Source organism: Ailuropoda melanoleuca, chromosome 4 (assembly GCF_002007445.2).
Source record: "Ailuropoda melanoleuca isolate Jingjing chromosome 4, ASM200744v2, whole genome shotgun sequence".
Classification (NCBI taxonomy): domain Eukaryota; kingdom Metazoa; phylum Chordata; class Mammalia; order Carnivora; family Ursidae; genus Ailuropoda; species Ailuropoda melanoleuca.
In genome coordinates this window covers 561,859-577,781 of record NC_048221.1, presented here as the reverse complement: position 1 = coordinate 577,781, position 15,923 = coordinate 561,859, and the positions used below count along the sequence as shown (strand labels likewise).

Below are 15,923 nucleotides of genomic sequence, written 5' to 3'. Positions count from 1 at the left end.
CATTTTTGGGGGGAGTCAGGTGGACCCTCTCTGGCAAGTGTCCAACGGCACGCATCTCCTCGTGGCAGGCCCTGAAAACCAGGCGCCACAAAGAGGTGATTTGTGGGAAGGAGCCCAAGTGGGATCTGAGCCGGGGCTGGCAGCTGCCTGGCGGTGTTGAGTGTGCAGTACTTGGCGCCAGTGGTTTCGCCGCAGCTGGGGTACCCCAGCACACAGTTTGGGAACCGCCCAGCTTGGAGCCCCAGGGGCTCAGCTCCCCTGAGCCTCAGTTTCCCCTGTAGAGTGGGGGCAGGGGCTTGTGGGGCCAGCCAGGTGGCCGTCTGGGAGGATGCGGCTCAGACCCGCCAGTCAGAATCCGCTGGACCCAGACAAGATCAGTTCAAAGTGGTGGCTCCCTCCTCAGGGAGCCTGGCCATTGTCCATGCAGCACCGGGCGGGGACCTGGAACCAAGTCCACCAAGAACGGGACCTTCTTTGGAAACAGGGTCTTTGCAGATGTCACTTAGTTAAAGCTGGGGATGAGGAGCTCATGGAGCAGGATGGCCCTAAACCCAGTGGGTCCTTGTAAGAGACGGAAGACACAGAGGGGAAAGCCCAGGACAGCGGCGGCAGAGACAGAGCCCGGCAGCCGTAGGCAGGGATGCCGGGAGCCGCGAGAGGCAGGAAGGGCCTTCCCTGCAGCCTTCTGGGGAGTGCAGCCCGGGAAGCCCTCACCTGGCATGTCTGCCCTGCAGGACCACGGGGGCATGCGTGTGTGTCGTTCAGACCCTCCCTCTCCATCTCGGACCCTGTGTGGCCACCTAGGAAGCGGCTTGGCTGGGCCTGGAGGACATGGGAGCACGGCGGGCTCAGCTGGCCCCTGACTCTCCCAGGGGGAGGTGTCAGTGGGAGAGGGATGGGAGGTCCCTGTGGCAGTGGCCCACCAGCGTTTCCGGGCGTACTTGGTTTCTCCCGCCCACTGCTGATGCACAAGGAGACGCTGGCTGCTCTGGTCTGGCGGCTGCTGTCGCCTAGCCTGGAAAGCACCTGGTCTCCACGACAGGGTGCAGCCGATGGTCCGCGGTCTGAGACCCTCCCTGAGCCTGCCGTGCCTGGCTCTGAGCTCTGACTGAACTCCTCCGTACGGGCCCCAGACACAGCTCCACATCCACACTCGGCACCTCGTGATGCCGCCTGCCCTGCTGGGGTACAGGCGAGGAAGCTGAGGCTCGCGGGCGCAGAAGCCCCAGCCCTGGGGGCCGCCCGCCCGTCCCCACTCCCCTGGCTCTCTTTCATGCCCTCGGCTTATGCTGCTTCTCCTGACTGCCCAGAACCAGGGCGGTTCCCTCCACCCACCCTTGGTGCCGCCGCATCCGTGTCTCACCACGTATGGCGGGAGCTGCCAGTTGTTGCTCCGTGGCGTGGGTCGGCTGCATCCAGTCTACAGATACCTGCTGAGCCCCTGCTGAACACGGCAGCGGCCCACCCTGCCGCAGGGCAGCTGGGACCTGGATCTTTCTTCTAAAGCAGCAGAACCTTCTTCAAACAAAATCTCACCCTGGTGCTAAGTGTGGGTTAGACAGATGTGAGACTGCAGTTCAGATCCGGGTGAAGGGTCCTGAGGCCCTGTTAGCCTCCTCTACCCCCCTCCTGACCCCTGGGCCTGTGGGCCTTGCCAGGAAGGGGGCCAGACCAAGCTGAGTCTCAGCCAGTGGGCCCACCACACACCCTCTGATCCTGATTGACCAAATGCCATCACCATGACGACCGGCAAAGCGATATCCTTGAAGATGTCCCTGTCCTGGTCCCAGGACCTGGGAGGTGTCCCCTCACATGGCAGAGGGGACCCTGTCAAGGCCCCGAGGTGGGGGTGACCCTGGGTTCCCGGGGGGCCCGGCGTCCTCACGAGGTCCTCACGAGAGGGAGGCAGAGGGCGGGAGTCCCAGAGACGGGCAGACCCCGCGCTGCTGCTGGTGAGGATGGAGGGGGCGCCGCGGGCCAGGAAGCGGCAGGAGCCGGGTCTGCCCTGGGGTCCTGGAGGAACATAGCTCTCCATTTTGGAACTCTGATTTCCAGGACCTTAAGGTAATAAATGTGTGCTGTTTTAAGCTGTGAGGTTTGTGATAGCTCATTACAGTAGCAGCAGGAGACCGATGCGCCATGTGAAGCCCCGTGTGACCCGTGGGAACTCTAGAAATGTTCCCCACTGTGCTCTAAATCAGAGGGACTGGGAGCTGGGCTGCAGCCAGCAGTGAACATAAACCTGCAGGCCTTAACATACCTCTTGCTAACTAAACCTGAGCCCTGAGTTTCCTGGCAGCCAAAGCAAAAAGAGAAAGATGAGCTGTGTGACTCTTTTTGCCTGCAAGAGAAGGCTTCTCTCCCAGTTTCCTTTGGGGCACGGAGCATTTCCTTGGGGTCAGCATCCCTCCCCATCTCTCCAGGGAGGGTATTCGGACCAGGTTCCCAGGCCTGTGCCTGGTCTTGGCTCCAGCTTCACTGTCTGAGTGCCTTTGTTCCTTGTGTTGTGACTAGGGCTGAATCACTGAACACTAGGGAACTGGATCCCTCCCTTGGTTCCCCACAGGAGCCAACCCAGACCCTGGACCGTTGGCAGCAGGTTGACCATGCCTCTGTATGGGGTCCCCAGGGGTTTTTTGTTTTTTGTTTTAATTTTTATTTTATTTTTAAGTAAACTCTACACTCAAAGTGGGGCTTGAACTCATAACCCCGAGATTGAGAGTCACATGCTCTACCGACGAGTCAGCCAAGTGCCCTGGGGTTCCCGTTTTATAGCTTCCCCGAGTGGGGCCTACCTCGTGCAGGACCCTGCTCCCCGGAGTGCAGAAGGTCAAGGCTAGTCCTCACTGTGAGGCCTCTGTGCCCCCTGGGTGGTTCTGGCGGTCACACCCGGACCCCACTGCAGTGGCCCAGAACCCAGGGACCCAGTTCCAGGATGGAAGGGCACATGCACCCAGGGGTTATCTAAAAATTTCAGGTCTGACACTCTTTTCTGTATGTTTGAAGGTTTTTGTGACAAATTTTATGGTACTTCAAGTCTGCGGAGGGTTTGCAGAAACAGTACCAACTCTCCTCAAACCCTGTCACCCATGTGACCAGTTTCCTGACACATTATTGTCTGATAGAACCGTGGTCCATCATCACGATGCAGCCGATAGCCCTGGCACAACACTCGTGACCAGACCAGAGTGCCCAGCTGGAGCACTGAGACCCCTGTAGGGAGCGGGTCCCCAGTGTGGGCTGGCCCGGGCCCTCGCACCTTGAAGGGGTTCTGTGTTCTTGGCACGTTACATCCTCCTCAGGCGTCACCTGTGCACCGCCCCCCATGTGTCTCAGTGCGGACCGCCGGCTCCCCCCCCATCCGTGGTCAGGTTACCGCTACGTTCCCCCGGGGAGGGGTGCGTCAAGGCTGTCTGGGACCCTGGCCCCTCGTGGGGGGGACAGATTTCCTCATGCACTGGTGGGCGTGGCCTGCCCTGACCAGCACTGTGGCGTCTGTCTAACCGACTTGTCCCTGCCCCTCTGTTGATCAGCTGGAGGTCTTCCGTAGGGAGAGCCGGCCCTTTGCTTACTCAGTCATTTGTTTGTGATGAGATGGGCCGCAGTCAGGTGCTGTGCTGTTCACTGTTTCTGCGTAGGTCGGCTGCCGGGAGTGTCTGTCTCTCTGCGTGCCCCTCGTAGCCATCAGGGATGGCCCAGGCCCCGTCCATGAAGACCCCACCTCGGACTTCACACCACCTGCTCCCCCAAGGAAGGGCCTCTTCTTCTTTTTTTTTTTTTAATGTTTTTTTATTATATTATGTTAGTCACCATACAGTACATCCCTGGTTTCCGATGTAAAGTTCGATGCTCCATTAGTTGCATATAACACCCAGTGCACCATGCAATACGTGCCCTCCTTACTACCCATCACCGGTCTATCCCATTCCCCCACCCCCTCCCCTCTGAAGCCCTCGGTTTGTTTCTCAGAGTCCATAGTCTCTCATGCTTCATTCCCAAGGGCCTCTTCTTTTTTTTTTTTTTTTTAAAGATTTTATTTATTTATTTGACAGAGAAAGCCAGCGAGAGAGGGAACACAGGTAGAGGGAGTGGGAGAGGAAGAAGCAGGCTTCCAGCAGGGAGCCCGATGTGGGGCTCGATCCCAGGACATCAGGATCACGCCCTGAGCCGAAGGCAGACGCTTAACCCAGGCGCCCCCCAAGGGCCTCTTCTGACTGTGGTTGGCACGGAGCCGCTCAGGTCCTACGGCTCTCGTTGGTGCCCCCATCAGTCGAGGGGCCCCATGTGGGGCCTCCCACCCCTGGGTGTGAGCACATGGCTCTTCTTTCGTTCCTTGCTTCGGATTTAAGATGTGATTTGCACATCATACAATTGAGTGACTTTTAGCAAATTCAGAGGGTTGTGCAACTATCACCTATGTGTAATGCCAGAATGTTCCATCGCCCCAAAAGGAAACCCCATATCCAACAGCTGTCACTCCCCACCTTCCCCCCCAGCCCCTGGCCCCCACGAGCCCCCTTCCCGTCCGTGGAGGAGCCTGTTCTGGACGTGTCACACACGTGGACTCACGTGCCGTGGGGCCTTCTGTGTCTGGTTCCCTCCCTGAGCGTCGAGGGCTCACGGTCCGTCCCCGGGGCAGTGCGTGTGGGCACCTTGGTCCTGCTCACGGCTGCAGGATGCTCCCGTGTGTGGGGGACGTGCTGTGTGTTTTTGCCCTTCAGCTGATTGGCATCTGGGTGGTTCCCACAGTGTGGATTTTGGTGATTGTGAATTTGCTGCTGTGAATATCCACGACCAGGCTTTTGTAGGGAGCTGTGTTCCAGATTGGGCGAATCTGATTGGGGGGGATATTTGGGGACATATTGAGGTCAGGGCGGGGGGTGAAGGACTCAGCATTGCAGACCACCCCTCCCAAGGCCTTGTGCCTCCAGGCCCTCCCCTGCATTCTCCCCACCCTGGTATCTCTGGGGTCCCGGTTGTGGGTATGGTCACTCTGCCCTCCCTCACTGCTGCCTGGCACTTATGTTCCCTGGGAGTGGATGCTGACCCCTCCCCCAAGTCCAGCTGGACTCCTAACATCCTGGCCAGACTCTGGGGGAGGGCACCTCTCTCCTCACCGAGCCCCTCATGCAGTCAGTGGGGCAGGCATCTCGGGTGGGTCCTGCATCCACCCGGTAAGGACATTTTCCGTCTGCCAGCCCGGGGCTTCTGGGAAGCCAGGGTGAGGTCACCGCTCAGAAAAGTGCTTTGCAAACTCTCAGCAGCTCTCCACTGAGGGGCGGGCAGCATCGACTGCTCTGCAAATGGATTTCAGCAGGGATCAGAGGTCCCAGCACACCCCCACCAGCAGGCCCCCAGTAGTTATTGGCACTGGCAGAAAGAGCGAGCAAGACGTTTCTTCTCTTAGGAAGCCCCTGGTTCACACTGAGCTGTGGCCAAGAACCCACCTCCAGCTCCGTGGTCTGTGCCGAGCGCCATGGCAAGGAGCCCCCCGAGGGCCGCAGACCCTGTGGGAGCAGGAGCGTGGGTGTCTCCAGAGGGTTGCTGCACAGAGGCTGGGACTCTCAGGAGCCAGGGGACGAGGAAGCGAGGGAGGGGCTGGGAGGCCAGGTTCTTGAAGAGTGGCCCTGCGGAAAGCCCTGGGCCGGGGTCCAGCCCCGCGTGATGGCAACACCACAGAGTGCTTAGGGTCAGTTGTCCCCACAGCGGTGGGCTAACAGAGCAGTCTCTTAGGGGCCGTGTGAGCTGGGGCAGCCTCCACAAAGCACCGCAAACAGGGTGACGTGGAACTGCGAGAGCATGCCCTCATGGGCTGGGTCCAGGCGTCCCAGATCCACGTGTGGCGGGGGCCACGCTCCCTCTGCAGGCTCCGGGGAGGGTCCTTCCTGCCTCTCCCAGCTCCTGGGGCTCCAGGTGTCCCTTGGCGTGTGGCCGCATCGCTCCAGTGCCTGCCTCCGTGGCACGTGGCTGCCCCCCCCCCGTGCATCTGCGTCCAGATTCCCCTCTTAGGAGGACAGCAGTCACTGACGGCATCACTCCCCGCTCCTGCACAACCTCACCTGAACTGATGTATTTGCAAAGATCCTGTATCCAAATAAGGTCCCATTCACAGGTGCCTGGGGGGCAGGACCTGAACATGTCTCTTTGGGGGGGCATAATTCACCCTCAACAGGGTCATCCCAGCAGTGAAGTGTGCCTGAGGGGACCTGCAGTGCCCAGCCCACCCTTCTGCCCCATGTCCGCACCCACCTTACCGTAAGTGGGTGGCCCAAAGCCCCCCTGTGCTCAGGCTTGCTGTGAGGGCCCGCAAGGTGGGGGAGGCAAGGAGGGGAGAGCCCCAGAATAGACTGGGGATTCTTGGGAAACACAGGGCAGCTGGGCCATGCCCGCCCCTCTGCACCCTGCCTGGGCACAGGATAGAAGGTCAGCGTGGGGCCAGAGGGGGCCCCGCCAGATAGCCCCACAGCTCCGAGGCAGCCAGACGGGGACAGAGCCAGTCATGTCTTTGGTGGAGGCCCTGCTCATGCTCGTGTCTGGGTCACTAAGTTTGACTTTCACTGGGACCTCTGCCCGGGTCCCCACTCAGCCCCTCTGCCTCCGTCGAGGCATGTAGCAGACCCACAGCCTGTGGCCACCAAGGGGGCAGGGCGACCAGGTGCCCAGCGAGTGCTGACTTCCCTGTCTCATCAAGGCCACCCTGGTCCGTCAGCCAACTGTCTGGTGCTGAGATTTGGGGGACAGAGAGTCGAAGGTCAGGAACTGTGCTGGAAACTTGACAAACTTTATGGCAGTTCAATCTAATTATGAGAACTCTGTGTATGTACTTTGTGCATCTTTCTAGTTTGGTTCCTAGTGATTGTTTTAAAACTGAGTCAAAATCCACATGCCTAGAAGTCCATGCTTTTGGGGCACCTGGCTGGCTCAGGAGAGTGTGCAACTCTTGGTATCGGGGTCTTGAGTTCGAGCCCCATGTTGGGTGTAGAGGCTATTTACAAAAGAAAGTGAGTGAATAAAAACTGTTATAAAAAATAAAATACAATCCACCTTTTTAAGGTAAATTCGCAGGGTTGTGCAACCACCAGCTCTCTCCAGGAACATTCCGTCAGCTTAAAAGGAAACCCCATCCCATCAGCCGTCACTCCCGGTCCTCCCCCAGCCCCCGGCCCCCGAGCCCCCTCCCCGTCCGTGGAGGAGCCTGTTCTGGACGTGTCACACACGTAGACTCACACGCCGTGGGGCCTTCTGTGTCTGGTTCCCTCTCTGAGCAACGTGGTCTCTGGGTCCGTCCCCAGGGCAGCGTGTATGGGCGCCTTGCTCCCGTTTGTGGATGAGGGACACTCTGGTGCGTGGATGGGCCACATTCACCTGTGACGGACGCTGGGGTTGTCGCCACCTTTCGGCTGCTGTGAGTGGTGCCGCTGTGGACGTCCACTTGTGGGTTTGGTGTGACATGCGTTTTCGTGTCTCTTGGCCGCGTATCCAGCCGTGGAATTGCAGGGTTGTCCTGTGACTCCGTGTGCACCTTTTCGAGGAGCTGCGTGACTGTTTCCGAAGAGGCTGTCCCGTGTCACGTCCCCACCAGCGTGGTGGATGGTTCTGTCGTCTCCACGTCCTCACCAGCACTTATTGTGTGTTGGAGTCCGGCCGTCCTGGCGGCTGTGAGGTCGTGTCTCACGGGTTCTGGTTTGCATTTCCCTGCTGCCCGATCGTGCTGAGCGTCCTGCTGGCTTACGGCTGCCAGTACTTTCCCTTTTACAGGCTGCGCCGGGGCCAGGCAGGGGGCAGGGGGGTGTCGTGCTGCCTTCAGGCTCTGAGGTGCACACAGGATGGGGCGGCCACGGCAGCCTTTTTGCATCTGTAGCATTGGACCCTGTGATCCCTCACTGTCCCTGACAAGGCACACAGCCCAGGGTCCCTACCCAGCCGAAGCCCTGCAGGTGACCCTTACCCCTGAGCACATGCAGGGAGCCTGCTCTGGCCACTCAGCTGTTGTTTCCCATGGGACAGGACACCATGGGGTACTTGTGCAAGGTCTCTGACCCCACAAGGTACTGCCCGCCAGCCCTGCCTGTGTCCCGCTCTTGTGTGGGGCTGAGGGGTGCAGGGGCAGACAGGGAGAGGAGAGAATGACTGTTTCAAGGACAGCCATACCCCTTGGCAAGGTTCCAAGAAAAGGAGCAGGACGGGGGGCGGGGGGGGAGGCCCGGGAGGCACCCCAGCTGGGGCCATAGCATGAGCAGAGGCCCTGGGGGAGCCCAGCAAGGCCCTGGAGACAGGCTCCAGGGTGGTTGGGGGCAGCTGGTGAAGCCCCTGGTCCAAGCCGTGGAGCTGCGTGGAGGGGGCACGAAGGGGCACGCCGTACCTTCCCCTTCTCCCTGTGGCATGGGGGCTTGTGCCCCTCACTGCTGTGGGCACCCCGGGAGCAGCAGCAGGTCCCTGCCAGGCCCACCTGGCCAGGTGAGTCGGGGGGACAGAACCCGGCGTACCTGCGGTCTGGGGAGACCGAGGCCAGGGCCGGGAGGGGCGGCGGCCGGTGGGCGCCGGCGGGTGGGGGCCCAGCGCGGAGAGGTCTGCGGCTAGATTCCGCCCAGTACAGGAATTCTCGCTCTGCCAGTAATCACCCTGACTTCCCAGGCAGCCATCATTTCCTGAAAGTCAGCCGCCTTAGGGGAAGTAGGCGCTGGCGGTGACTAAACCAACATGCAAATGCGGCCGGGCTGAGCGGCCCGCGCGGCCGCGGTCATGAGGGAGCCGCCCGCCGCCGTCCAGGGGACCCGCCGCGGCCGCGCCATGTCCCAGCTGCAGTTCTGGCTGCACTTCGCGGCCCTCAACAAGGTAACCCTCCGCGCGGCTCGCTCCCTCCCGCCCCGTGGCCCGCCCCTGCCCCGGGCTCCGAGCCCCCGGGGGCCCGCGGGGACTGGGGCAGGGAGCACGGCCCGGGGCACCCCCCACGGCGGCCGGCGCCTTCCCGGACCTTGACAGTCTCTGGGGCGGCCCGGGACAGAGCTGGCGGAGTGCGGTCTGACACGGGCTCTCAGCGGCCAGGTAGGAATGGCCCGTCTCTCTGTCCCTCCTCGGGCTCCCCAGGGATTCAGGAAGGTGTCCAGCCCCTACCCCGGGCTAGCGGGACACAGCCTGTCTCCAGAGGGCGTTTCTGGGGTTCCAGTGGTGCGGAGCAGCCGCAGGTCCCCCAAGGGAGGCCCAGAGTGGGGTCTGGAGTGGGGGCCATCCTGTCCTGTCCCCCTGGTCTGTGGCTGGAGTCGGGGGCACTGTTGGCAGCTCCACCAGATCCAGCCAGGTCTCTGCCTGCTGAGAGACAGTAACCACAGCAGGTGACCCCGTGACCTCCTTGGTTCCCCAGAACTGTCACGGTGACCACCCCACTCCCTCCCCGCTGAGGGGCTATAGCTGACTGAGTAGGTGGGGGCCTGGGGTCTGAGGAGGCACTTTGCGGGGTGTCCATGGGGGGTGATTTTGAGTTTGGGTCATCTTGGAGATCTGTTGGTGGCTGCTGGGCATCGGGTCCTGACCCAGTGGGAGGTGAGCAGCCCGCGGGAGGGGTCAGCTCTCACCCCATCCTGCCACCCAGGCAGTACAGGGAGTGGGGCTTGGAGGGACCCCTGGTGACCCATGTGAGGCCCTGCCTCCCTTGGACCCAAGAATCTAGTGGAGGCAGCGTCCCCAAAGTGGGTAGAACCCTCCCACTTTTTAAATACCCTTTTGCAGTTGTGTGCGTAGTCAGCACGTAGCGCGGAGCTCCCTTGGGCCCCACGCCCGGGCCCTCTGTTCACACCTCACGTCAGTACAGTGCGTTTGTCGTCGCCGCCGCCGAGCAGGCACTGACACCTGTTATTCACCAGAGATCCTCGCTCTGTCCCAGGACCCCATCCCCACACCACGGGATTCCGGTTGTCACTCTCCTTCAGCCCCTGCAGGCTGAGACACTCGGTCCCCTGTTCTCGTGTGGATGCCCTGCGCGGTCGGAGGAGGACTGGCCGGGGGTCCCGCAGGATGTCCCCAGGCTGCGTGCGTCCCGTCAGGGGTCCCTGCTGCCCATGCGGCTCCTCCCCGGGGTTCCTCCCCACTGCCTACCCTGCTGCTTGTGACTGACTGTTTCAGCTTCAGGAAGCAGGCCCACCCCTCAGGACCTCTTGGGGCTGCCAGCTTGATGGGCTCAGGGGCTGTGGTCTCTCTGACCAGGCTTGCGTGGTGCCCTCTGGGAAGGCCACTCTCAGATGTGGTTCCAGAGGGATTTTAGCAAAGACAGCCGGCCGCCTGTACCCAGACCCCACCCCAGGCAGCCTTCAGGGGTCCAAGCTCCATGTTGCTTCACAGGGACCAAGTGGCCAGCTTCCGTGGCCCCGCCTTCCCACCTCTGAGCCCACTGCCCCGGAATGTGGCAGAGTCCACAAGAGGTCCTGGTGGGCAGAGAACAGGCCTCTTGGTCAGTAGGGTCAGACCCTCCACTGCCCCCTCAACCCCCACCCCCATCCCCTGGTCCCTTAGATAGCTGCTCTGACCTGTAGAGCTGCTGGGCTCTTGCATGAGGGTGCCGGGCATCCCAAGGAGTGTCAAGGTGTGCCTTTTCCCACTCTGGGGTTGGCCTTTCCCTCCTGCCTCTATCCCTGTGCTGTGGACTTTTATAAACCTTCCCAGGCCACTGCCTGCCTGAGCCGGTCCTGCCAGCCACACTCTGCCTCCTCGCCCGGACTTGCCCAGGCTGTCAGGTCCTGCCAGGGTCTGCCTCCTGTGGGTCCTGGCTGGGCACGGCCCGGGGGCAGGAGCGAGTGGTGGCCCCTCTGGCTTCCTGTGTGCCGTCAGCCGCCAGGGCACGTCGGGGTGACAGGAGGCATCTGGTTAAGGCATGCAGCCTCACGCCAGCTGACTTGGTCGAGGGTCGTCTTTCCTGCACAAACCCTGAGTCCTAGCCTGGCTGTGGGACCAAGCCCAACCAGTAGGTAGACTCCTGCAGACTGCAGCTTCTGCAACGAGCCTCCATCGGGGACGCCGGCCCCATCCCCGCCCACCCCTTCAGAGGGCCCTGCACGACAGTCCTGGGGCTGTGTGCTCCGGTGTCCGAGCACACCCTCCGGAAGCTGGGTGGTATCACCTGGAGACACCTACCGCCATCACCACCACCAAGGACTAGGAATCTGATTCCAGCACCAGATTGATGGGAGGGGAGCCCTCGCAGGCGCAGCGGGGCAGGTCCCAGCACTGGCCAAGACAGGGGCCTGTTCTCAGTGACCTGGGGGCTGCGGGGATGCTGCCGTCCATCCCCAGAAGCCAGCTCACCTGTGCTCTTGGGGCCTGAGCCAGGTGCCTCGGGGCAGACTCCAGGCCCACATGTCTCCTTCCTCCCCAGAGTCCGAGACCCCCCGCCCCCCAACCCCCACCAGCCCTGCCTGTCTGCTTCACCGTCCCCCAGTGGTTAGTCCACTGGCATCTCAGCCTGGCTGGCCCTGGCCCTCCGATGGCCCCTACAGGCTGACACACAAGGGTGCCAGGGCCTGGGGACTCCTGAAGGGCAGCTCTCCATTGCTCCTACAAGTGGCCTCATCCAACCCCACTGGCCCTTGCTCTGCTCATGAAATGCCCCCACTGACTGACCTGAGTCAGTGTGACCTGGTCCTCTGCCATGGAGGTTGGCCTGGAAAGGCATCTGGGAACGTCTGTGGGGGCTCCCTCCCCACGAGGAGTCGGCTGAGGGCTGTGCCGCCCACCCCCTGATCTGGGTCTGCAGGGCCTCAGGGATTCGGAAGGGGATGCCCCCTCCCCAGCTTCAGGCACTCAGGGTCCGTCTGTAAAACGGACACCTACTGCCCTCTCCTGGTGGTGGGTGGCATGGACACCACAACCCGGCAGGGCAGTATGTGGGGGTCTCTGGCTGGGGGCTCACTCCCGCTGGTCCAGGAGCCCTCAGGGCTGGTCTCCGAGTGTCCCGGTGTCCAGTGAAAGCCTGGTACACACAGGTGCTCAGTGTCTGTGACCCGGGGTGGGGGGAGGACAGCATGGGAACATCCCTGGCATTGCATCTGATATTCTTTAAATTTAGGTTTCTAAACTGTGTGTAACCTGTACAGCAAACTCCCCGTTTGAAGGTGTGGGGCTCTCCGTGTCCTGACATCCGTGCACTGGTGTCACATGCTCCCAGTGTCACCTGAGTCTAGAACATTCCATCTCCCCAAAGGCAACCTCGTCCCCATCAGCCGTCACTCCCCACCCTTTCCAGCTTCCCGTCCGTGGAGGAGCCTGTTCTGGACGTGTCACACACGTGGACTCACATGCTGTGTGGCCTTCTGTGTCTGGTTCCCTCTGAGTGTTGTGGGCTCGGTCCCCTGGGCAGCGTGTGTGGGCGCCTCTCCTGCTCGCGGCAGGAGTGTCCATCGTGTGCCTGGGTCCCCCAGCTGCACCGGCTGCCTCTCACCTGCCCATCTTTCAGGACTCTGCGTACCTCGACGACCTCTCCAATGCCTCCATCTTCTCCTCGTCCGTGGACTCCCTCTCAGACATCGCGGACACACCTGACTTCCTGCCGGCCGACAGCCTCAGCCAGGTGCCCACCATCTGGGATGTGAGCACTGGCCCCTCCGCTCACGACAAGGTCAGCTCACCCTGCGGCCTCTGCACGGGCAGCTGTCCCGGGGCCCCATGCACAGGCTGGGGGCAGATCCAGGTTGTTCAGACACCGGTGAGGTCGTTGGTCAGAGGTCCTCATGTTTTCTACATGGCCCAGCAAATGCAGGGGCGGGGGGTGGGGGAGGGAAGCTCCTGCCTGGGTTCCTCACCCCTCTTCTACGGAAGGTCCCATCACAGCCAGGCACCACCCTCGCTGGTTGCGGTGGCTGTGTCCGCGACCTCCTCTACTGGGCAGATGGGGTTCACCAGGAGACGAGCAAAAAGCAGCTCCCAGCACTGGTTCTCACTCGGGTGATTCTGGGCAATGTCTGAAGGCATCGCGGGGCATGGGGCTGCTCCTGGCTTTGAGTGGTGGCAGCCCAGGAGCCCAGAGTGCTGGCTTGGCGCCTGTGCAGCTCCTCGTGCAGGACTCTGATGGGGGGGTGTGGGTGGCGTGAAGCCAGACAGGAGGAGTCCTCAGGTGTGCCAGGCCCAGACTCCAGCTCATGGCACCGGGCAGCAGGCGCGTCGGTGACAGAGACGGGGCCCAATGCCAGGCTTGGGGAGCCTCTGCCCCATCCAGGCCCCATCCAGGGTTCTCTGCTGGGAGAGAAGCCCCTTCTTTTGGGAGCCAGAACCCTGGTTCGAAGCTCTGAAAGGCAGCATTGGAAGCGCAGATGAGGGCCACGTGTGTCTAAGGGAGAGCCTCTTCCATCCAGAGCCCTGCCTGGTGGCACACGCTGGTGGACACGATGCCTGCCCAGCCACCTTGAGGTTCCTCGGCACCTTTTGGCCCCTCTGAGGCAGGGTAGAATAGATGGGTCTGGGAGGCCTGGGGCCCATCATGGGGCCGGCAGAAGGACAGGAAGTGCCCAGGGCAGCCTGGTGCTGTCCCTGTCCTTTGTAGCCATGGTGGACGACCCAGGCCCCCTTCCCGTGTCTGGGCTGAAGGGCCTCCGACCAGCTCCTTGGGGGAGGCTCCTTGGCGGGGAGCATCAGGCAGAAGCGGCATGAAGTGGACAGCGGGGGGGCGGCCGGAACCCAGCGCCCACAGCCTGCTGCTTGCCGGCCCGCCGGCAGCCCTGACTCAGCCTTCCAGGGACCCGGGCCTGAGGCCGTTGGTTTTTGTTAGTTAAAAAAGGGGGGGACAAAGAATTGAGTATGGGTTTCTGGCTCCTGGTTATCTCACTTTATCCCGTTTTCTTTTTCAAAAAAACTTTGGCATGTTCTTAACCTTTGGAAACAGCGGGAGTCATAAAAATCAAGTGGCTTATCACACAACCAAACCCCTCTAGACCCTTGTCATCCCCCGAGACACTGAAGGACACTCGAGCTCCGTGTGTGCTCAGCAATGAGCACCTGGCACTCACAGTCACCGCTCTTGGGATGGTGGGGGTCCAAAAGGAGACGGGGTCTGGAAGGGATTTCTTCATTCCTATTTTGTTTTTCACATTCATGGTTTTTAGGGTGGCCACACTACTTTCATGATTTTTATTTTAAGAGGAAGTGTGTTTGGAATTGTACAGATCTGGGCAGGACCTTGCTGTGTCCTCACTGTGTGTCCTGGGGCAGAGCAGTCACCCCACCCGGTCTGAGGGCGACCACTCCCTGACGGTGGGTAGGTGGAGGGCCAGGTGTGACATGGTCCTAGAGGGTTTGCGTCTCCTGTCCTGGACCATATGTGGGCGCTGGACGCCACGTGAGTTCTGGTGCCAGGAGGGCCTCATGCCCTATGGCCGATGGACTCCCCCCAACCAGGCACCGGCTTTGTCCACAAGGTTCTTGGTCCCCTGGGACCAGACTTAGGTCCTGACTACGTTTATCTGTGTGATGGGGGTTGTCGCTGATTGTTCAAAAGAACCAGCCACCGGGCAGCAGGAAGAAGGCAGCAGCTGGCCGTGGGCTGGGGGGAATGAGGACAGTGTGAGAACCCCCTTGGAGGCCAGGCTAGGGGCCCACAGGGGCACTTCCTGCCCACATCTTGCCTGCAGGCTCATGTCCACTCTCCCCCTAGCTGCTCCTGCCTAGTGGGCCATGGACAGGCCTTGAGGACCCCTTGTCCTCCCTTTCCAGCACCCCACTTCTTGTCAGCTACCAGGTAAGCTGGGCCTCCTCCCCAGCCCTGCCTGCCTCTTACAGGGGCTGGGACACTCAGCGGCACCTGTCTAGAAGCAGGGTCTGCCCGTTTTAGCGATGGTGAAATCTCTGGGGAGGCACCACACTGGGGGTCAGGTGGGCCACTCCCCCCCCTTCACTGAGCTGGCCGCCCCGAGGGGGAGGGCCGGCCGTGCAGCCCTGACCACAGCTCCGCACCGACTTCAGGCGCAGAGTCAGCCCGAGGAGGACGACGACGCAGAGGAGGATGAGGGGGAGGAGCTGGGCCACACGGAGACCTATGCCGACTACGTGCCATCCAAGTGTGAGTGCGCTGCCCCAGCCCCTGGCAGGCCCCGCCCGGCCTGCACAGCCTCAGTGGGCTCCAGCCATAGGCAGGGGCAGGGCTGGGGGGTTGCGGGCCGGTGCCTGGGATTCTGGAGTGGCGAAGGCAGGCCGTGGGCTGGCCGTGGGGGCAGTTCTGTACTCCCCACTTGGCACAAAACTGGAGATACCACAGAGGATGCCATGAAAAGTAAGCCCCCACCTTCCTCCCTGAGCAGGGTTTTATGGGTCTGCCCCCCGTTCCTTTGTCCAAAGCAGTGATGGGCCCCCTACCCCGGACCCTGCTATACCCCTCTGCCTTGTGGGAGTATCTCCCCAGCCCATCCTAGACCCTGGCAGCCAACCCTGAGACCCTGGCCATGCCTCTCCAGCCAAGATCGGGAAGCAGCATCCGGACCGTGTGGTGGAGACCAGTACGCTGTCCAGTGTCCCCCCACCAGACATCACCTACACCCTTGCGCTGCCTGCTTCCGACACTGGGGTCCTGTCTGCCCTGCAGCTAGAGGCCATCACCTATGCCTGCCAGGTGACCTCGGGTCTCCCATCTGGCCCACGTACTGTCCTGCCCTGTCCTGCATGGGGGGCCCTCGAGGCCCTGGGGAAGGGGCAGCCTGCCAGGCCCTGACCGCCCTCTCTTGGCCTGCAGCAACACGAGGTCGTGCTCCCCAGCGGGCAGCGGGCCGGCTTCCTCATCGGGGATGGCGCGGGCGTCGGCAAGGGGCGCACGGTGGCCGGCATCATCCTGGAGAATTACCTGCGGGGCCGGAAGAAGTCCCTGTGGTGAGTGTGCTCCCCCCACCCCCATGCCCCCACCCCGCGCAGGCGGGCAAGGAGGGGAGGGGGCGCCGTGGCACCCACCAGCCCGT

The 15,923-nt window shown here is 61.9% G+C and overlaps 1 protein-coding gene across 1 annotated transcript in view; it reads left to right on the top strand.

Moving 5' to 3' along the window:
* SBNO2 (strawberry notch homolog 2) overlaps positions 1 to 15,923 on the top strand; it is a 48,005-nt gene that overhangs the window by 19,767 nt on the left and 12,315 nt on the right. Inside the window, exons 5-9 of the mRNA XM_034659999.1 lie at positions 12,443 to 12,604; positions 14,633 to 14,716; positions 14,941 to 15,037; positions 15,429 to 15,583; positions 15,704 to 15,838. Of these exons, the coding sequence (XP_034515890.1) occupies positions 12,443 to 12,604; positions 14,633 to 14,716; positions 14,941 to 15,037; positions 15,429 to 15,583; positions 15,704 to 15,838 (633 nt within the window). The remainder of the gene's footprint in view (positions 1 to 12,442; positions 12,605 to 14,632; positions 14,717 to 14,940; positions 15,038 to 15,428; positions 15,584 to 15,703; positions 15,839 to 15,923) is intronic.